Source organism: Neodiprion lecontei, chromosome 3 (assembly GCF_021901455.1).
Source record: "Neodiprion lecontei isolate iyNeoLeco1 chromosome 3, iyNeoLeco1.1, whole genome shotgun sequence".
Taxonomy (NCBI): domain Eukaryota; kingdom Metazoa; phylum Arthropoda; class Insecta; order Hymenoptera; family Diprionidae; genus Neodiprion; species Neodiprion lecontei.
The window spans coordinates 29,628,017-29,646,353 of NC_060262.1; the positions used below are offsets into that span (position 1 = coordinate 29,628,017).

General features: G+C 44.8%; 1 protein-coding gene across 2 annotated transcripts in view; it reads left to right on the forward strand.

Annotated features, from left to right (window-relative positions):
- Window positions 1–18,337, forward strand: part of LOC107220465 (sonic hedgehog protein A) — a 55,374-nt gene that overhangs the window by 31,699 nt on the left and 5,338 nt on the right. For both annotated transcript variants that reach the window (XM_046735540.1, XM_015659074.2), the window contains one exon: window positions 17,221–17,482. In XM_046735540.1, coding sequence (XP_046591496.1) covers window positions 17,221–17,482 — 262 coding nt within the window. The remainder of the gene's footprint in view (window positions 1–17,220; window positions 17,483–18,337) is intronic.

Sequence of the window (18,337 nt, forward strand, 5' to 3'; positions counted from 1 at the left end):
AATTATGTATAAAAGAAAAGGATGTGTTAATAAAACAGAGACACACAAGTATTTTTCCAGACTAAAGTAAAATGAATGGCCTGGCTGAGAGAGTTTGCGACTTTCCCGTGACGCGACGCTCGCCCGAAGATAACTGGTGGGTGTCTCCGATTCCTGGAAAATCGCTTCCCCTCTTTTACTGTTGGGGCCCTATTGAGAGAGTGCACTGTAGATAATAAAATGGTGTTATATCCGTAATGATTACGTTATAATCGCTGCAGTAAGGTTTTACTGCGGCCATAACCGTCCTCGCAGGTTTATAGCGATGCGGCCGGGTAGCTCGCGACGCCTGTCCTGCAAAAACCCTCGTCTCATCATCATCGTTCACAGCCTAAGGATTTCTCGGAGATCTAGCGCCACGGTGTAAATCCAGCCTGGTTAGGAAAGCTCCGAGCAAAGAAGGAAGCCACGCCGGGGTTCGAAACGAAGTCGAATTGCGCAACTCGAAGCAACGCCGCATCTAATATCGAAACGCGTCACATGCCACAAGCCGTACGTCGTGCTTGCGCTCGAAGCTCAGGCTTTATACCGTTAGCACCGAACTCCGCGTACGCCTGTGTACATATACCCATGTAGACGCACACTTAAGCCGCATCGCGTATGTTAACATCCGTCCTTTCGACTAAACTCCAAAACATATATATCCATCGGGCGTGTAAGGCTCGGTCAAATATTTAGCCGATCGTGACTACGTCGGGTGCAGCAGCTAGGCACGAATACGAGTTAGGAGCCTTACAAGCGTGAACGACAAATGACGACGCTGACGTCCCGGCGCTGACGCAGCCCTCATTCCTCGATAAATCGTGGACACGCCATCCGTTCACCGTTCGCCCTAAAACGGCGTAGATTTGTTGTTGAATTTTCACTCGCCCTTTCTTTCTCCCCCGTCTTCGTCGACGTGTCATTTTCATCGAAAGCTCAAAGCGGGCTCTCTTCTCCATCTCGGTGGGCACGAGGATGACCATCGTGGTTAGCGGCCGCACGGTGCCACCGCGCGTGGATATACCTGCTGCCTGAGTATAATTCCGGCAGATTGATAGCCGCCGCATTACTGGAATTTATCACGCTTAGAGGGATAGGCCTTGTGACTCGGTCCTGATAATAATAACAACAACAACAACAACAACAACGACACCAGCAACAATAATAATAATACCAACCTGTTACGGGGCGTGCTCGACCAAGTGGCAGCGACTTAATATTATTTAATATTAATCGGGGGACATTCGGGAGTCGGGATTGGAACCCGGGGTGCCTCTCTCTCTCTCTCTCTCTCTCTCATGCTTGGCATGGATTTACACGTCCTGCGTTCAGCCCACCGAACCCACCTGTAGCGTCGTCGACCACTATGCCCGGTGCAGGCAGGCGATTGTGAAGTGAGCGCGGTGATCGCTCAACTACCGTACAGTATGGCCGAGTAATTAGCGAGTCGGGTGTCAATTGTTTTGGTCAGTTTAGCCCCGTGGGTCGGGTCTGCGTCGTTTCCGGTGCAAGTCGAAAGGCCGGGATCTCGGTACAGGGCTGTGCGTACAGAAATTCGGTGCGCGGCTGATTCGACAAGAAAAACAATCTGCGGAATAAACGGAGTAGGGAAAATCTGGCAATAATTATGAAACTTCATACGTGAAATCAGTGGAGTATGTCGATTAGTCTTCGTTGAAAGAAATAAATACCTGTGGAATTATAATTGTCATTCTGCGAAACGTTAGGTCCAAATGATCAGGCGGCTTTATATGTATAAACGGCGATTGCCTAATTCGATTAATCGAAATTTGAAATGGATAGAATTAGAAAATTTCTATCCCTTTTCATGACGTTGCCGAAGATTCATTATGCACGGTGAGATTTTTTATCTCAAATTATTGTCAATATTTTCTACTCACCGAGTGGTTTTTGTCTTGAGTAATGGAGACCCGCTCTGAGATTTAGTAGCCCGCGCATATACGCTCTATACACCGCAGATCCGCGCGTCAAGAAGATTCGGAGACGGTATAATATGAGGATTTTTGTGTTAATTGAACCGGCCACCGTCCTTACTCGATGTCTCGGCTTTTTCGGTTATTCACGTCATACGCCTACTATGATGCTGGCTTTCGTTTACCGGGAGAAAGAGGAAATAAAATCATATACGTTGGTACGTAACGTATATTTACCAGCGTGATACATTGGACCGTTGAAGAAGCTACAGACAAGTTTCTTTTCTTATATTACTTTTATCCTCTCTGTTATCTCAGCATCTCGTTGAGCAGTTTAACGAGGAATAAATAAAACATTAACCTGTTTTACGATCTAGTAGAAAAGAAATATATTTAAATTCCTTCTCCTGTTTCATTGCGAAGTACTGTGTTCGGATATTCGAACCGATTAATTTTTGCAAAAGGACCAAAATTCCTCAAAGCGGTGAAACAGGTGTATCTCTTCAAACTCGGGAACTGAAATACCTGTACAACATTTTTTATTGAAACGATCGTTTCAAGGAATTCATCGATTTTATGTAGAGAAATCAACAATCAAATTAATCTGTATCTATTCAAAGTATGTGCAGCACAATTTGTGGAAGAAGATATTTTGAAATTTATGAAACGTTGAGTGTTTTAAAACGTTTGAAAATAATTTAAATTGAAAAGAATTGATTCTACAGCTGAATCGTAGGTAGCGTGTGGAAAAGTAGGGAAGGCAAAACCATACAAGACGAGTAAAAATACAATTGTCACGAGTCGTTGTCACGAGTTGCCTGACCCTACCTTCTCGAAAATAACCGTGACAGCGACTTAGCACAGCATGCAGAATAGTACATCATCAGTCAATTGTGGTGCATAAAATCCGAAAAATTGATGAATAAGTAGGACGTCTCGGTGGAAGTGGGAAGACGCATATTATACTGTCGATGATCTCGCTCGCTTTCTACCTCCGCCTATTCTTCACCTCAAACCGATACCTACCCTTTTTCATATCTCTCTCTCTCTCTCTCTCATACGAAGTTAAACTTACACACGTATATAAGATATGCATCTTGTGCAACTCCGTAGCATTAGATATACAAAGGCGACAGGTGGTGTGCACTCTTGTACCATTTAGGTATTCATTTTTATTCATGATGGGACCGTGGTGTCGCCCCCACAAATTCCACCAAGGCTGTCTGCCATCGACCTTCAGAACCTTCAAGAGCTTCGGCCGCGATGCGATGGTCCACGCGTGAAAGGGCGAGGACGTCGTTACGCGGCGGAAGGTGTACGAGGTCCGATAGAGGGCCGGTCCGAACCGCGGTGAGCCTCCGAGGTGAACCGAGTGAAAACTGTGATAATTTCAGCAACAATGACCGGCGCGAAATGACCCTCGCACGCGCAAAGTTACGAGCTATTACCGTTTTACAGCGCACCTTTCGAACATTGCAGTGCTCATAGAGAGCTTGCAGCGCACCCCGGCTGAAACTATCAATGTCATCTACATCACACGAGCTTCGACGCAAAGCAATACCTTACACATTCTTATTTTTATTTGCTTCCGTGGTGAAATTTTCTCTCCTCGTACACCTCGGCCTTCGAGAATGCACGATGCGCGTATTGTTCGCCCGCGAAACGCGCAAGTCCTGCGGGAGCGGGATAATCCATTCTGGGGTGGAAAACGACGGTTCGCGCGATTTACGCGTTCGGGCGGCGGTACAGAAGTAACAAGAAACGCCCCCAACAAGGATTAGGCGAGGGATTGTCTTATCGGCGGGTGAGGTAGCAAGCCGGGCTCAGGACACGGGACGGGTTGTAGAGAAATATCGGCCCGGCAAAGTGTTTAAGAGTGTTATCTGTCCGACTATTAGTCTTCCGTTGGTGTGTGGCCCCGGGAAGCTGGGACCCGCTGCAGTCCTGGCGAGCCTGCACGAGGACCTCACGTTCCGTCCTAAACTGCGTGCCCGAGAGGTGCGGGTTACCACCGCGTAAGGGTTAAGTAGCCGGGTATCGCTGTCCAGCATCTCTTCTCTACCCCCGGAGCAAGAATCCGGTTCGTTCGTCTCCCTCGACTGATCGGCCTTGCTTTCCCGCCTCTGTCTTTCTCTATCCAACTCTGTATCTCGCTCACTTTGCGTATGTATCGCCGGTGTATCGCCGACGGTGTACGGATAGATCGGTTACCTATGTTCCACTGCACGCCTCTAGACTGACGAAAAAACCGTTGAGTGACACTGAGCAAAGACTAATTACCCGAGTTGATTGATCGTCTGAGATCGACGATGTTTATTTATTATACACATTTATTTACTTGTAGTCTCATTCGCCAAGGTTGGCCTTATACGTGATCAACGAACTTTATATTCCGCTTGATTTCCCTTTCGCACGGAAGAGGAGAAATTAATTGAAAATTCGATCGACTTTACCTGCAGAATGTTTTCATTGCAACATTTTATAACTCGTTCGTCTGAAGAAGGATGCACAATATGAATCGCTTGATCGAGTATCGGACAATATAAGCGGCGAAAGGCGTACGGGCGGAGAAAAATGAATCATTCTCATTCAACGTTATTACATGAAATGAGAACTTGGGAGATTTGAGAGATCTAAAATCTGGTCGGCACAGTGGCCGCGGTCCGTGGGAAGCTGCCGGGTGACGAAAACTGACGTCCCTGATGACCCAGATAACGGTGATTGAAGACCTTAATTATGGCGGACTGGGTTCACGTTACGCGTTCAAACACACACACACGCATACGAGTATATATATATATATATATACACGTATGCATGTGTATGAATGTGCATTAAGAGAATACTACGTGTGATGCATAAGGCGAATATGCGTGTATGCACTCATGTACACGAGGTGTACGTAAGTAGATATCTATATATCTACCTGCGATGCGTTACACCAGACTCCGAGAGAGTCGCCGGGCGGCCTTTCTTCTCGGCTTAAGACCGAGGGCCGGACGACGGACACCCAGCAATTCTTATAATCCACCCCGAACTCCGAGTCCCGGGTACGTTCAGTGTCTGTTTGTGTTTACGTAATGGAAGGTGACGCGAAGACCGACACGATCATAGATTAACTAATTCAGGACTAGAAAGTTGGGCAACCGCGTCGGCTCCCTTCAGCCGCCGTAACGCCCAATCCGATCCGTCCGAGCGGGGATCTCGAGGGCGGGACCGCGAGAGGGATCCTCTTTTTCGGAACTTTAAAAAAAGAATCGATTCACGCACGTCGCGTACTGCCTGACTTCTTACACGTCCAAGTTAACACGTACGAGTTAAGAAAGGTGGAGAGAAAAAATGAAACGCAGATTTATACAGATTTCTTATTCACAGATGCGTAGTGTTTGCGTAACGAAGTCGCGGTATCGTTCAAGATTCGGATCATACTCTGCTTTTCGTTGTTTGTCCTTGTTGTCTATAGTTGTCGTGATCCTGAACATCACTAAAGCGCCAATTTGGTGTCTGTGAAAAAGTGTATAATATAGTACAATAATAATTGAAGCTACAAGCAATCAGGTACGGATATTTTACTCCTAAGTAAGGACTGAAAAACGTTTTGAATTAGGTAGGCATCACTTTAAATTACTATAAGAACAATCGTTGAGTAATATATGCTAAACGATGTGCGAAACAGGGTGACTTCGACTTTCGATCTAAACTTAGACGTCTATTCATAAAGCGTCTGGCCACGGTATACACTGTTGCGAACAGCTAAGCACGTGATATTATACACGTGCGTTGAGCAAGTAGAGATCCTCAGATCGCGGTTGCTCGTTTTATCAATGAACCATTCTCTGCGTGCGTACGGATCTGAATATGCATGTGCGTTGTTCATTATACGGTTGTTTTTGGTTGCCGGTGCTCGGCGGCTCGGTGAGTTTTGCATTCCATCACGTACGGCTGGGTATATTGGTCGAAATTCCCTCCTGCGCAGCTTCTTTTTTCTAGATAAGCCGTACAATTATCGCCCCCCCGGTTCCTTATTACCTTCTTATTTACGTTTCGGTCACTTTGCAGAGAACCGCGTTACCCGTAGCCCTCACATCTGGCGTTGTTACCAGCTTTATTCTGTACAAATAATACAACAAAATACTGAATGGAAGGAGAATCATATACCTATGTACTTCGCCTGCATTTACCGCCGGGAAACGACGCGATGAAAAAGGAAAAAGTAAGGAATCGTAATGAGGTTGAAATCGAGACAGAAGTCATACGGCAATTAAGACGTTGGTCAAGCAATTACTGTCAGTTTTATCCGCGGCAAACACGATGCGAGTGCAACGGTGCGCTCGCAGTAATTGATGCCAGATTTTAATTAATTGCTTAGATTAATCGGCCATTAATCCAGCAGTAAATCACAAGCCTCGTAGGCTGGAGGTAGAAAACGTTTATGTAATGCCAGTCGTGTCAAGCGTGGGTCGCATATATTTATCTTTCCTTACTGCAATTACTCGAACACCGCAGTGTGTGGATGCAACGCGAAGTTAGTTTTCTTTTGACGTTTTGCCCCGAGTCGTATACCACGCCGGTTGTATTCGTCTGTCAACTAAATCAATCTCCGTCTGACAGCAAAAACCACAATAATTATTGCTGCTAATTGTAACCGAAGCTACGATTACCCAACCTATTGTGCACCCTATGTATTGTGACTCCATGACGAAATTAAGCAAATCAGACTCACCTAACTTTCTAAGTTCAGGCAACTAATGTAATATTGGTGAACTTTGAAAAACCGAAAATCATATATTCAGGCAGGAGCATATTTGTTTAAACGAAATGAAAGAATTATCTTTTTCAGGAATATTGCTTACGTCTGTCACAAACTCTAGAAGTAATTTTTTAACGAAAAAGGCTTTCTTACACCGAAGATTTAGAGACTTTTTACATGAGTAAGTGATATTGATAGATTTGAGTATACGAATATACCAGAGGCTGATTCATTTATTTGATGTGATCATGAAACAAGAATCATTTCAAAGTTTGCCAATTCAATATCAAGATCTCGTACTTACAGGTACCTAGCTATATTTTAATGAACAAATGTTCTTTGTAATTTCAGCACAATTATTTTAATTGTGGTGTTTGCAACGTGAAATTTCGTCCCCGTGTCAAAAATTTCTACAAGATACGTCTACAACTTGATTTTGTTAAAAGAGCAAAACATTTCTCTAAGCGTTGATATCCCGACCCGTATCAGTCATCACGAAAGATTACACATCCTCAACCTACAGGAACTTTTATTTTTACGTCACTGGTACGCTTATCGAACTTTTACGGCTGATCGTGTTAGCTTGCAATCATTTACACATTTATAATACGTCGTCGCGTAGATCGATGCCGAAGTGTTTTTATAATCGTTTATGTACATTTGGGTCGTTTGAAATGTTTGCGTAACGTCGTTCAAGTTATTTACGTTCTATAGACCTACTCTTTCGTATTCCGTTCGATTGCGTGATTTTTATGAAAGAAGCGATTAAGTCCGCCGTTCTTGGTGACAGAAATTACTCTGTCGTGTATACTTTGTTCAAGTAAAATAACCTCGTCGACTGGTGCTCATCATCATGAAATCGACGAATAGGTATGCATATATTATACATACGATTGAAAGTTTGCCAATCGGAATACTAACTCGCCCATTGACATTGACGTAAGTCTGTCAAAGCACAGCTATATCCACACTCAATACGAGACAGACATCTGTAGATATCTATAAACGCGCATTAAGAAATTATGTGTAAACCCATTGCACGTTCGAATGAAAAATTGTCAGTCCACTAAAAGTACTCTTCACTTAAGCTAAGAGTAAAAAAATCTCGGCGTGGATTGAAACCTATTTGTTTACATTATACAGCGTACCAGGCAAACTATTCGGTGAAAATTATTTGCGAAATAATTATTTAACCTTCGCGCTAGGAAATCGATTTAACATAACTCATATGAACAGAACGCATTCCTATGTAACGCCGATGCAATCTACGATTTGAGAAAAAACATCATCATCAATTTTTCTTTCTTCTTATTCCCCGGGTGTTGAATCATTGTGCAACACACCGAACTATGTTAAAAGGTAACCCTACGTAACTCTCGACCACAGAAAATTATTTATCTTTGAAATTAATGGCACTAAAATATAAACGGAAAATAATTATCAATAACTTATGGCTGTTCTTCGGTCTGCGGTGGCCGGTAAACGTTACTATTCATGCGTTTCGATATGTACAGCGCTGAGCTTATTTAAACGCAAAATGAGTGAGCGTTGATTATTTAAACGCCGCTCCGTAACGAGAATTCCTGGTACACCAAGAGCTTGGCAATAATTTTCATTCAACGCTCAATTTCTGACTGTGAAAGCTTCCCGTTTCGAGAAACACCAGAAGTAACCAAAGTAGCCACTGCAAGTTGCTCTCAGTGTGTTTTCGTGTCGCCCGACTTCACGTCAGTTTTTTGAACCAGTGACCGATCACAGATTCCATGTAAAAACAGAATTTTGTGTATAACTACCCATAGCTTACTAGGAAACTGACCCTCGGCTTATCTGCGCACTGCCTAGCGCTAGGAAATTATTATTAAGAGCATTAACTGTTATCTCGTAGTCGTATGTTTACACTCGGAGTACTCGCGTACGGAGTTTGTACGATATCTCTGCCGGCGGGCAGGTGTTTCAACCCGGCAGCACAAGAGGTATTCCCTTACGTGCACGTGCTTCTTGCACTCGAGCGATTGCTCAGCGGTTATTTAAAATTAACGGCTAATAAAATAATGACGAGGTAGTAGTGCGACGGCGCAGTGCGGCAGCTACTTGATTCTCAAGTGTCCAGACTCGAATCGGAGAAACTGCAAAGGCCGTAGAGAGAAACAGAAACGACAAAAACGGTAGAGCGCTGCAACGAGGGAGAGAAGACTGCGGAATAATTACACTCAACAATTTGCGGAATTCCACAAATACGGGGGGAACAGATGGATCGTTTCAATTACGGTTGATGCGCGGAGCTTCTGCGATGCCGCTAAAACGTTTAAATAAGAATACCGTAAATCAACCCGGCAATTACTAACAATTAACAACAGTTTACAGCGCAACTAGTTCTCTCACACGTCGTAAAGATAAAACAATAAACAAACACCTACGGCAGTGACTGTGCCGCGTGCCTATAACATAAAGTATATACTGCACCATCAGTTGAATTAACGATCTCTCTACCCACGTGTCACCGGTATTGCTTTCGCTTATCACTTACACGTAGACTTTGTGAAATTCGTGGATTTTTACAATCATGCCCCGAGTAGTATTGATATTTACAATTTCTATTATGATTAAGACCATTTGGATTAAGAGAAATGCTAAGGTTGATAGAGTTTTACACTGATTCTTAGATAAATTGATACCCACGTTTGACTTTGTACGGTTGCAAAAAATAAAAATTAGGCATTAGTGCTGATCCGATGACTTGTTAAGCGGTGTAATTTATACCTGCAAGAATTAACCGCGAGAATCAAGGCAACACGTGTGTCATCATCACGCCAAGTGCTGATCGTCACGGGGGGAATGTTTACTATACCAACTAATTGGTTAGGTAAACGATATAAAAGTACATCGGTTCTGGCTGCACCCACCTTCTCATTACCAAATAACTGACACGGACTCAAGCTAATGCATATAATTGGTTTGTAACGCAATGTTCGAGCAGCGAGAAAAGTAGGAATAGTTTTTGTCCTTTCGGAGTTTTTGTTTTATTTCTATTTCAGTTGGATGGGAGTTTCACAGATTCTTGCCATTCAAAGTCGTTGTAACAACTTTTCGTAAGTTTCTATCTGACGACATTACTCGACGGAGCAATGATCAAATTCCAAGTCAATGATTGGACGAAGCATTTGAATTTCCGTGAAAAAAAAAACGTGAACGGTGAGGATTGAAAATCGGATGCTCTAGTAATCGTAGAGCAGAATACGAGACATTTTTAAATCCTCCGTAAAAGGGTTCGCATCAGATTTGCCGTAAGATCGGGTGAAGATCGTTTCGGAAAAGGTACGAAGGTTCGATATATCGTGTTCCAAATCACCCAGGATCAAGGATCGGGTTATGAGGATCGAAATGAATGTAAATCCCCTTAACACGATCCCCGAGCAAAACACGGCTACCCAAAGCCCAAATCCCAAAGTGGCCAGATTAGATATACGGAGCCGATCCTATCTGTCTACTGAACTTAAATCTCGGGCTGTTTTGGAATGTGTCGAGCCGCTGCGGAGCCGTACAAACGATAATTTAATCGACGCATTACATTTATTCAAACGAAGGTATCAATAATTGTCATCGTTCGGTGATGCTCGGATGCAGTGGCTGTACATCTTACAACCAACCAATTTCTCATTCGTCTCATCGCTGTTTACATTATTGGATATATTATAGTCGAAAGTCAAGCTGACCTCCGACATTCGAACGTTCCATCTATATCAGCCTATCTGTCTGAAGATTCAAATTCAATCCTGTTCAATGCCTGTTCCTGCCAGAAGCTGTTTCCCATTATTGGATTGACTTTCTACATCGCCGGTACGATACAAATTTCTCTATCAACTCATTGATCAGTAATGCAGTGTCTCGAACAGTGGTTCTAAAAATCATCCAAGCAGTTACGCAAAGTTATTAGCAGTGTGATGGCATAATCCATGCGCCGACAGTTGTCAGATATGCAAAATAGGTATATACAATAATAGTGAAGTGAGTTGAACCGTTCGTTCTTGAAGTACGTATCATTTCAAGATAAATGATAAAATTGATTCAATTAGTCGGGTGATTCAGAAGTTCAAATCAGTCTGTTCAAAATGTCTATCAGTCAATTACAGATGTCTTTTTCGTCAGAGTTTCAAGTACGTTTGAACCGCGCCAACGAACATGTGACATTCGCAATTTGAATGTGACCATTTCAGAATCTTCGGATCAGTGAAAAATCAATACAAGTAATACCAGAGCGAGGGAACCGCGAAGTTCGTCGGTACCTCAAGAGTAATTTTCTTCGATGCAATACGTCTTCTTCGTGGTATCATAATCTTCGACGCAGCGATGGGGAAGATATATGTATAGAACCGAAAGGTGTGGGATACCTCAATTACGTAAGCGACGATACACCGAGGAGTCAGCCAACTGGATTTTGTGGGCACAGTTCACTTTCGAAAGAAAGTCCGCCGACTGATGTCTCGGGCCGCACAGCCAGACGGGGTCAGTCAGGACGCGACGATCCGTGCGCTGACCAAAGACGACTTGGCGTCGTCACCCGGGCTGACGGACAATCTCGTTGATGGGAGTGACGGGCCCTTGGCAACATTGACCATAATCCATACCCCCAGACAAAAAGAAATTCGGAGCCCGTCACCTCGGATCTTCGTCAGGGTCCAGTTGTTTCGACGATAATAAGGATGTAACTTGAGATGCTGGGACACGAGGACATGGGTTTGACGAGAGTTGTGATCAACCTGGCAACTTCCAGGAACCCCTTGGAGCCCAGGAAGACGAGGCGAGGTGCAAGGCATCGGTCGAGTCAAGTATTTCGCGGGCGAACCGCGGATTTCGCCTTTTTACTCCTTCATTTCTATCGCATCGCAATACTCCTCTGTCCGCTCCTTCGCTTCATCGTCACCTTCGTGTACTACGTCCGTGGATGAGCAGAGCACATTACCAGGCGGTCTCCTGTTACCTTCGAATCCTTACGTCCATCTCCGGAGCAAGCATGGACCGAGGTTAAGACGACCCTCATGCCGGCTGACACTATTGGTTCATTGCATAACGAAGCACCTCTCGACATAACTATGTCGTTCATGTTCGGATTGTCGCAATCGATGACCTTCGAGTGGTCTTGAGAAGCGAAGCAATTTTTGGACCTCGATCGGATTCAGGGGTGGGCGTGATTTCTCGCAAAGTAAATCGTCTGGAGGCTCAAGGTTCCCGCGCCTCCAGAGCTCGTGTCAGGACACACAAAGGTCCTTTGTTCGTGATTAGCCATCGATCGCGGTTGGAACCGGGAAGGTTCTCGGTGGTATAATTCAGTCGAGTTATATACTGGCAGCGTAGGGGGCGACCCATGGTACTTGTTATGAATTCTGATTATTATTGTTGTTGTTTCCACGTGGTTATTCTCAATTCTCAAGTGGGAATAGTGGGAAATCCAGGCGTGAGATAGCTCACCTGGCTATATGGCTATAAACGGGAGGACAGAGGGAAGAGGGAATCCTTACACGCCTGTCGCTGACTTTGCTAGAGAGCTCCACAAACACTCGACTTCTTTCTTGCGGTCTTCTGTTCTCCGCCTCGTTCTCATCTCATCTCATCTCATATCCTTTCTTTGTTGCTACATCATGCTCGTGTCGAGTGTACCGCGCCTCGAACCTCGCGTGGCGTACCTTCGCAAAGTGGCAATTCCTTTCCATATGTACGGCTTACCGTCTATTTCCAGCCTAGCATATCCGACTTAATTAGTTGTAGATTCAGTTGAACCTTTTTGTTTTTCGACCATAAGTCAGCCGATCGCCAAGAGGTGCATTACGGAACGGGAATATGCGCGCGTGCGCCAGCGGCACCTCTCGATATACTGCATAGGCAGATAAAAATGCGCATAATATATATCTTGTTGTAATGGTAGTCAAATATTTGACCGGCAGGCAGACTTATACTTTTGGTATATTTCGTTGATCATCCGCTTGTGAACACAACAAAACAACTAATTGCCAAATTCAGAACTTCCGTTGGCGCGAGTACATAACCAATATTTGCCGCACGGTGCACGACCACAGGTGAGCTTTCGTACCGAAGCTTGTATATATGGTGAGTGCAGTAAATTCCTTTTTCCTCTTACCACGAACGGTAATATTTTGAATACGACTCGTTACCGAGCACCAAAAATTATATCCCTTAGACGACGCCGTGCCATACCTACTCCTTGTCAAAGGACGCGAAGAGGCGCTCTATGTGACTATTGTATCGCGGACATAATTCGACACGCGCAAACATAGCTGGAATTCATAATGGCGGCGCCAATGGCCAGGGATTAGCCGATCATGCGATCGGCAGCTCAAAACGAGTCGGAGTGAATGGAACGCACGCATGGCAGTCCCGGGATCGGTCCGATGCTCGATACACTGGGCCAGTCGCCACGGGTCTTGTGTGAGGACGAATAAGAACGAAAGGAGAGGAGTACCAAGAGGAAAAAGATGAAGAGGAAGGAGGAGGAGAGAAGCAGATGGATAAAGGAAGGAGAGAAAGAAACAAGAGAGAATAATATGGAGGAAAAGGAAGAGTAGGAATGGAGGAAAGGCGGCGGGGGCGGAGCCCCATCTCCGAATGCCGCAACGGACCTGCCGGCCCGACGGGCATATCTCTCTTTCCGTCCTTCTTCATCTCCTCAATCCGGTCAATCTTGTCGACCCAAAGAGCCAACCCCTTCGCGCCGTAGCCCATGTTTCACACTCTTCATTCCACCATCGAATCTGTAGTACCGTGAAATAGTTCCCCCATTTAATAGGGAAGCAAAAAATACCCGTCCCCGTTACATGGTACGTGAACTTTCATTGCGCCGCTGTATTTTCGAGTTACAATTAACATAGGAAGGTCTTTCTAGGCTCGGAAAAAGTACGTTTCGAACGCGACGAAACTGTTTCTTTTACATGGTGTACTTCGGGTCCGCCCTACACCCATCACGTTTCAGAGATGAAAACTGAAGGGACTGTATTTTCCAACGAAATCCAGGGAACGCAAAGTGAGACAGGGAAAACGAAACAATCGCAACTCCGTCGAGTCTTATTATCCGTATCACATTCAGGACATCGTAATGTTTACCGCATTCACATTCGATTCTGGGTACACTGTGGACCTGTCGTCAGAATATCAAGTCAAATAAGAAGTACTGTTGTTAAGATGTCGGAGTGGAATCACTTTATTATGAAGATTAACTTGAGATTCGAAAATGGAGAAGTTTGACGTCAGTAGGCGTTTAGGTAAACGGACATATTTTGCCAGATCACTGCTTTGCATTTAAAACATGCGTTATCGCAAATAAACGGCAATAATAACGCAATATCGTTTTCGGTTGAATGAATAGTGCTTGTCTGCACAGCTATTTCTATCGGACTCTAGAGCCAAGGATTAAACGAAATCCCTTCCATATCCGAGTAGACGATGATCTTTTCAACTCCTGTCATTCATTTACCGAAGTTACCTGGTGCAATTCTTACCTGTCAGTATTACTCCGAAACTACTGGTTTAGACTAGCAGCTCTGAGAATGAGGAATGAAATTCTTTGTCGAAGCACTGCAGATGTGCATGACTGCAACGAGATATTGTAACTGGTAACTGAATCGGTCGTTTTTTAATTCTTTAATTATTTGACTATTATTGCTATTGTTAATATTGTTCAATATGGTTCGGTACGTGAAGAAGAGTCGCTCAGAGATTGCTTTTTGTTACGTTATTTTCACAGTTAAAAGCAGAGGCAGGCGGGCTTCGGCTGCAGCGAGGATCCAAAGACGAAGAGTCGTTTCTTATCGCCTTCACACGTTTGGAGGATTAAAAGTCTTGGCTCGCTCGCGGGTATAAGGGCCTCGTTGGTATAATGGCGCATGGTTTGCGGCGAGCTCTTTCAAGTTTAAACGGCCGCGTGATGCAAGTCCGTAAAGTTTTCGTTGCCTCGTTGCAAGGCTCACCACCAAGTGGCCGTTGCCGGCTGCCTGTCTATTTTCCCTAATGGATTACCAGCGGGCCATTTCTCATTCGAAATGGATTTTCATTTGGCTCCGACACGCATTCCTCGAGTTGGCCAACTTTTTTCGCCTCTGCCAAATGTTTGTAAATAGATGTAAACTTTGGGAGGGGCCTGGGAATCCCTGCGGCGAGGACACGACACCCCGCAGTGGCCCAACCATTCGGACGCTCTGCCCATTCTTTCCCCTCTATATACACGCACTTTATACTCGTGCCTTTATCTTTTATTCCCTCACGTCCATTGCTGTTCCCACAACAGGAACCAACAAACGCCGACGACCATCCGACATTCATCCACCACCAACGCGGATGCACGCGGTGCTGCTCAAAGCTTGAGCCTGGAGGCGGCTGACTCTTCCAACATTCTCAAGTGAATCTTCGATTTTTTCCGTTATGTAACCAATACCCGCAATCCGTGAACGACGTACTAGCTTCCGAACACCACCGACTCCGTGTATAGATACTTGACTCTCAGTTGGTACCTATCTATATGACTAAAAACGTCTGGTCCAACGTGAACGTCAAGTATTGTGCTGCTCAACAGACGAAATCGTCGAATACACGGATACTCAAAGTTATCGGTGACATTTTTTCCATAGCATTCGAAAAAATGCAGGTACCATGGCTCGTTGCACTTTAAGTATGTCTAAAAGACAAGCTTGCACTTTTTTAGTATATCAAATACTGCGGGTGTGGATGAAAAAGAAATTTTCGGCTGCACGTGGTTGTCCAGGAAAATCCTTGATCTACAACATTTCGAGAGATTTATGCACAGAATCTCCCCAGAGATGCATAGCTGGCCTTTGATCTCAACAAAGCGTACTATAAATTGGGTAAAATGAATTACACTCGTGGGACTAGCCAGTTTACGTTGTGGATCGGTTAGATTATCGAGGAGGAGTGATTCATGGTAGTATTGGTGAAGACTGTTCTTTGAACGGTGTTGATGCAGCTTGGGTAGTCACGGACGTAGAACCGTACTGCGTGTCGGCTGACGCGACCCATTCAATACCCATTGAAACGCGACGGACCAGCGTGTCTGCAACGGTAATGACCCTTATTTATGTGCCAACGGATCGGCCAATCAGGAAAGAGTCGCGATGTGTAGAGGGCGGTGAATGAGGCACAATGAGAACGCTATTAGCGGACAGTTGGCGCAAACGTAGGGATTTCGCTAGCAGCTATCTCTCCGCCGAGTTCCCCCAGGTCACCCTTATAGCCAAAGGATTGAGCAGCTCCCTTGGGACGCCGCCGAGTCAATGGAGGCTAATTGATGCCAGTCAGGGACAAACCGACATTGTGTGTTAAGAAAAAAAGGAGTCGACCAGGCGTGACGCCGGTTGTAGTCGTCTTCCAACATCACTTGGGAGAGTTGTAGACTTTCTTGTAAGCCTTTCAACGAGTAGGTATAACATGTTGTTAGGTGAATGGTTTTCGTAGTTCCATACAGTACAGCGCATATGTACTCATCTCGTCTTTTACTTCCATAAATGAAATACCCTTACGGGTGCGAAGGGTTTACATATTTTTTTTATGTTTATTTGTGTGTGAAATCATCTAACCGAGATTCGGTTTGGACGGGATGGCTTCGTATATGCACCATGGGTCCTGCAGGCTCCACGGGACTGCAGGGGAAAAGAGCTGTTCTTTGAAAAGTTGCAAATCCCGTGGCAGTTGCAAAGGACACAAGAAAAGGTAGTGAAAAGCTGCAAGTCCGGAGAACGATTATATACGCCTGTTTGGAAATATAAATATTGTTGAAGAATTGGAATATGAGCGACGACGGACAATGCCAAAGTCAAGAATAACCCGCGCCCTGCGCCCGTTGGCCGCCTCGGCTCTCCGAACAACCAAATCTCCCTTTTTGCCTTGGCTATCCCAGGAGTGGCGGATATGCGTTACGGATTACTCGTCATCCCCGGCTTAAAGGAGCCCGTAGCCGAGCTGATTAGCTCTGGTTGCCTTTTCCTCCGCGTACCTACACACATATACTCGTCAAACTGTACGCTTGTATAATGTGGGTACAAGACTACCGAGGCGAAGGCTCGTATAACAAGGAACCATGGTGTAGGTGTACCGGGATCTCTATGACCAGGTTAACTCGCAGGGCAGGTAACTCGGTCTGGGAGAGATGAAAAGTCCGAGTGTCTAAAGAGGATAATATTCGGCCGATTGGCGTGACGGTCTTGTTCCGTTCTGTCTCATCTCCGCTTCTTCGCCTCCGTTTGTCCCCCTGATTCGCTACGGCAACCCAAGTCCGTCCGTCACTCCAGTCCAAACACGAATTTATATATATGTATATGAAAGCATAACATTCTTTAAAAGTTTCAAAACAACTATCAATCTTCGCATCATTCGTCATTACTCACCAGCAACCGTGCTCGCTACCACCTACTCCTATAAAATAGACGGTAGAAAAATCTCTTTCCACCTTCATTCCATCATTGCACGCATTTAACGTTTAACCGTTTCTTGTTTCAGAGGTGCAAGGAGAAACTCAACACCCTGGCGATATCCGTAATGAACCAGTGGCCCGGGGTAAAGTTGAGAGTTACGGAGGGCTGGGACGAGGAGGGAAAACACGCGACGGACTCCCTTCACTACGAGGGAAGAGCTGTGGATGTGACAACCAGTGACAGAGATCGTTCCAAGTACGGGATGCTTGCACGCCTTGCGGTCGAGGCTGGCTTCGACTGGGTCTACTACGAGTCTCGATCACACATTCACTGTTCTGTAAAGTCTGGTCAGTATCCTTGTCCGCTTACGAACCTGCCTCACCTTTGCATTGGCGGTACACAGACTTATTTTTACACACGTATGCGTACAGTCACTTATCTCCGCGGCTTCGCCATCTCTGTAATCGTGCTTGACTGATTCCTTGTGCAAATCTACTTCACTCTTCGCAGAAACTGAATGTGCAGCTTGAAGTCTCTCTGAGGCTCCCCGCGAAGTTTACTCGTTACCTTTAACCTTGACCACTGACGGAAATTGTAAACTTATGGTTACTTGATGGTGAAAATTCAATTTACACTGCTTTGACAAAGCGATGGATTATTGTCATTTACAGTTTAGTGTAGTTGCATCCGATACCGTTGCTACATTGTTTACAATAGAACAGCAAGGATAACACGTATCGATACGTTGAACTTTCAGATAATCAGAACAATTTTTATCGATAAAGGTATTGTCTGATGTTCGATGTTTTTTTAGGTCAACAACATGACAAATAATTGCAATCTAATCCGCCAAAGAATGTTAATATGATACATTCCGATACGCGGGAGTAATTTTGACACGTAGACGTATCAAGGGTTTTGGCTATATCGTACCGCGCTTTGGTAGAAACTAGGCCACACGTTTATTTTACCGTATAGTATTACGTTGTGAATTTTAAAACAAAATTTAGGGCCGCATTAGCATATAATTTTTAGATTAAACAAGTATGAAACGCTCTCTGTCATAAAAGCCCGTCGACGGTTACACCGTTCAACGCATGAAAGAGTAAACGAATTTAAACCGTGGTAAACCCCGGGCCGTTACGTGATACCTCAGTAAATAAATTACACTTTACGTTTACCGCGTTAAGAATGTGGTTATA